Here is a 4,453-nt window from a genome sequence, read left to right as displayed (position 1 = left end):
TGGAATGCTGTGTGGGATTGGGACGGGAATGTTGTGTGGGATTGGGACAGGAATGGATTGGAATGCTGCCTGGGATTGGGATGGGAATGTTGTGTGGGGTTGGGATGGGAATGAACTGGAATATTGCGTGGGATTGGGATGGGAATGGACTGGAATGTTGTGTGGGATTGGGACGGGAATGGACTGGAAGGCTGTGTGGGATCGGGATGGGAATTCCAGGCAACCCTGGACAAGGCAGAAAATCCCCTCCCGAGCTCTCCCCGAGCCGTCATTCCCTTATTTTTCCCTTGGGCAGCTTCAAGGAGTGCATCCCGCGCTCCTTCCAGCGGCAGATCCAGCAGAACAGCTTCCTGACGCGCTTCCGGATGCGCAACGTCTTCCGGCGCTTCCTGCGGCGCTTCCAGCGGCACACGGTGGGCGCCGGGAAACTCTCGGAGCGCGACGTCATGTCCAAGTACTTGGCCACCCTGGAGCTGCTGGCGCCGCGCTTCGGGAGCGAGCTCTTCCCGGCCCTTTCCCTGGAAACGGCGGCCGAGGGGGACAAGGGGCAGCTCTGTGCCAATGGAGCCCCTCCGGAGCCGGGAACGGAGCCGGGACGGCCCCTGATCCCGCGGGATCCGCCCGTCACACACCACGTCCTGGTCTCCGGCACCGCCGGCATCCAGTGGCGCCCGGCGCCTCCGGAGGTGGGTTGGGGTTGTTCCCATCCCATCCCATCCCATCCCATCCCAATCCCACATTGGATGCTTCCCAAGGGACTCTGGGGGTGTCCGGAGCTCATCCCGGTTTGCCCGGAGCCTTTCCCGGGATTCCCGTCCCGATCCCATGCAGCATTCCAGTCCGTTCCCATCCCAATCCTATGCAAAATTCCAGTCCACTCCCATCCCAATCCCATGCAATATTCCAGTCTGTTCCCATCCCAATCCTATGGAACATTCCAGTCCGTTCCCATCCCAATCCTGTGCAACATTCCAGTCCGTTCCCATCCCAATCCTATGCAGCATTCCAGTCCACTCCCATCCCAATCCATCCCACATTGGATGGTTCCCAGGCTTTTCCTTGGGCTCTCTGGGAGTCCAGAGTTCCTTTCCAGCTTAATCCCAGTTTACCCAGAACATTTTCTGATATTCCCACCCAAATCCCATCCGGTATTCCAATCCAACCCCATCCCAATCCATCCCACACCGGATGCTTCCCAGGTTTTCCTGGGGGCTCTCTGGACACCCAGAGCTTATCCCAGTTTGCCCGGCGCCTTTCTGGACATTCCCATCCCAATCCCACACAACATTCCAGTCCACTCCCATCCCAATCCATCCCACACCGGATGGTTCCCAGGCTTTTCCTTGGGCTCTCTGGGCATCCAGAGTTCCTTTCCGGCTTATCCCAGTTCGCCCAGCACCTTTCCCAGCGTTCCCATCCCTATCCCATCCCACACCATCTCCAGGTTTCCCCAGTGCCCCCCACGACCCCTCCAGCAGCTGGAAAACCTGGAATTCTCCCCTTTGTGCCTCCCCAGAGCCCCGAGACCTTCCCCCAGCGCAGCTACTTTGGGAGGAAGAGCAGGACCAAGGAGCCGGATCCCAAGGACCCCGAGCCCCCCTGGTGCCACTTCTGTGATTTCCGGGAGATCACCCACGTGGTGCTGAAGGAATCCCGGATCTCCATCCACCGCCAGGACAACAAGTGCCTGGTGAGCGGGATCGGGACCCTCCCGGAATTCCAGAGCAAGGAGGATTTTCCCGGCGTTTGCCGAGGGATCCGTGGGGATGAGCAGATTTGGGGCTCAGCCCTGGTGGTTTTTCTGTTTCCCAGGAGGTTTCTCTCCCGTCCCCCGGGATCGCCCTGTCCCTGGTGTCGCTGGTGGACGGATATTTCCGGCTCACGGCCGATTCCAGCCATTACCTGTGCCACGACGTGGCCCCGCCCCGGCTCCTCATGAGCATCCGCAACGGGATCCACGGGCCCATGCAGTGAGTGGGGGGGAAAGGGGGGATGATCCCGGGCCTCGGGGCTCATCCCGAGCTGCTCCCGGTCCTTGGAGCTCGTCCGGAGTCGTTTCCTGCCCTCGGAGCTCTCCCGGAGTGTTTTGTCTCCTTGGGGCTCATCCAACCCCATTCCATGTCCACTGGGCTCATCCCGAGCCATTCCCTGTTCTCAGGGCTCATCCAACACCATTCCCTGTCCTCAGGGCTCATCCAGAGCCATTCCATGTCCTCAGGGCTCATCCAACCCCATTCCCTGTCCTCAGGGCTCATCCCACCCCATTCCATGTCCACTGAGCTCATCCCGAGCCATTCCCTGTTCTCAGGGCTCATCCAGAGCCATTCCATGTTCTCCAGACTCATCCAACCCCATTCCCTGTTCTCAGGGCTCATCCAGAGCTATCCCATCTATTTAGGGCTGATCCAACCCCATTCTCTGTCCTGGGGCTCATCCAGGTGTCCCTGGGGCTCTCCCAGAGTCACTCCCTGTTCTTTGGGTTCATCCCAAGCCATTCCCTGTCCTTGGGGCCCCCCTGGAGCTGCTTCCTGCCCTCGGGAACTCCTCTGGAGAGCTCCATCTCCTCGGGGCTCATCCAGATCCATCCCGTGTCCTCGGGGCTCCTCCAGATCCATCCCATGTCCTCGGGGCTCGTCCCAATCCCTTCCCTGTCTCCTGCTCCCAGGGAGGAGTTTGTTTTTGCCAAACTCCGCCGGGAAGAGCCGGAGGAAGGGCTTTACATCCTCCGCTGGAGCGTCCTGGATTTCAACCGGATGATCCTCACCGTGGCCAAGAGGAGCCACCAGCAGGTAGGAGGCAATTCCCAGCGCGGAATTCCCGGGAATCGCGGGCCCCTGGGATGAGCTGGGAGCCGCAGAGCCGCCGCTCCCCTGCCCCGACTCCGCTTTTCCAGGCTCCGGGAACGCCGGGAGCCTTCAAGTTCCGGCAGTTCCGGATCCAGAAGAAGGGAGATTCCTTCGTGCTGGAAGGCTGGGATCGGGAATTCCCCTCCCTGCGGGAGCTCCTGGACGTGCTCAAGGGCTGCACCCTCCGCTCCGGGGAGGAAAACTTCTCCGTGAAGAGGTGCTGCCCCCCCAGACCCGGAGGTACGGACACGGATCAGCCCCTGGGATCGGGAATGCCGGGAATGACGGGAATCCAGGAGCTCATGGGGCCCTTCCCTCCCTTCTCCCAGAGATCTCGGACCTGCTGATCGCCAGGAAGGTGAAGGACAACGGGAAGCAGATCCTGAACCTCAGCCAGCTCAGCTTCCACCAGATCCGCAAGAACGAGATCACCCAGGTGCCGCTTTCCCGGGATTTGGGCTGCTCTGATTTCCCGGGATTCGGGGCTGGGGGGTGGAGGGACCTGCTCTGAACTTCCCAGGATTCATGGAATTGGGGAGGGATCCTCTCTGCCTTCCCAGGATTCTTGAGGATGGAGGGAGCTGCTCTGTCTTCCTGGGATTCATGGAATTGGGGAGGGATCCTCTCTGCCTTCCCAGGATTCTTGGGGATGGAAGGACCTGCTCTGCCTTCCCAGGATTCATGGAATTGGGGAGGGATCCTCTGCCTTCCCAGGATTCACCCCAGATCCCGGGATCCAGAGCAGGAGCAAATCCCACCCCCCTGGGCCAATTTTGGGATTGTTTTGATCTTTCCTTCCTTCCATTTTCAAGGAAAAAGGGAGGGAAATATCCCCGTGGAAGCAGCTTTTCCCACAGTGGGATACAGAGGAAAGCCGAGGGGGGGTCGGATGAGGATTCCCACCCTCCCATCACCATTCCAGAGGGTCCAACCCTCGCCCTTGTCCCTGTTTTCCCAGCGAGCCCACCTGGGCCAGGGCACCCGGACCAACATCTACGACGGGGTCCTGAGCGTCTGCGGGAATTCCGGGAACGACGACGAGGCCGAGTACTTTTCCACGGAGCAGAACAACAACAGCCGGGAGATGCACGTCATCCTCAAAGTCCTGGATCCCAGCCACAGGGACATCGCCCTGGTGAGGCCCCCCCGGGTGGGATACGGGGGAAAACTGGGATCTGAGGGGTGGGAGACGGATCCAGGGGGTGGAATGTGCAGCTGAGGGGCTGGAATATGGGTCCAGGAGGTGGAATGTGGATCCAAGGGGTGGAATGTGCAGCTGAGGGGTGGAACGTGGCTCAAGGGGCTGGAATGTGGCTCCAGGGGGTGGAATATGGATCCAGGGGATGGAACGTGGTTGGAGGAGATGGAATGTGGCTCCAGGGGCTGGAATGTGGCTTTAGGGAATGGGATACGGATCCAAGGCTGCAACACGGCTCCAGGGGTTGGAATGTGGTTGCAAGGGCTGGAATACGGATCCAGGGGCTGGAATATGGATCCAGGGCGTTGAAATATGGCTCCGAAAGAGCTGGAATATGGCTCGGGAGGTTGGAATGTGACTCCAAGGGCTGGGACACAGCTCCAGGGGCTGGAATATGAATCCAGGGGGG

The 4,453-nt window shown here is 60.1% G+C and overlaps 1 protein-coding gene across 1 annotated transcript; it reads left to right on the top strand.

Annotated features, from left to right (window-relative positions):
- Nucleotides 1–206: 206 nt before the first annotated feature.
- Nucleotides 207–3,996, top strand: LOC113962651 (non-receptor tyrosine-protein kinase TYK2-like; the record flags this gene model as incomplete). Its single annotated transcript, XM_027673408.1, has 7 exons — nucleotides 207–686; nucleotides 1,517–1,690; nucleotides 1,813–1,970; nucleotides 2,666–2,789; nucleotides 2,894–3,086; nucleotides 3,176–3,282; nucleotides 3,805–3,996. Coding segments are annotated over exons 1-7 (1,428 nt in total), but the record flags the coding sequence as incomplete, so codon positions are not given.
- Between the last annotated feature and the right edge of the window lie 457 nt (nucleotides 3,997–4,453).

Source organism: Neopelma chrysocephalum, unplaced genomic scaffold (genome assembly GCF_003984885.1).
Source record: "Neopelma chrysocephalum unplaced genomic scaffold, ASM398488v2 Primary Assembly neopelma1_184163, whole genome shotgun sequence".
Taxonomy (NCBI): domain Eukaryota; kingdom Metazoa; phylum Chordata; class Aves; order Passeriformes; family Pipridae; genus Neopelma; species Neopelma chrysocephalum.
The sequence above is the reverse complement of the archived record's forward strand: the minus strand, read 5'-3'. Positions and strand labels throughout refer to the sequence as shown.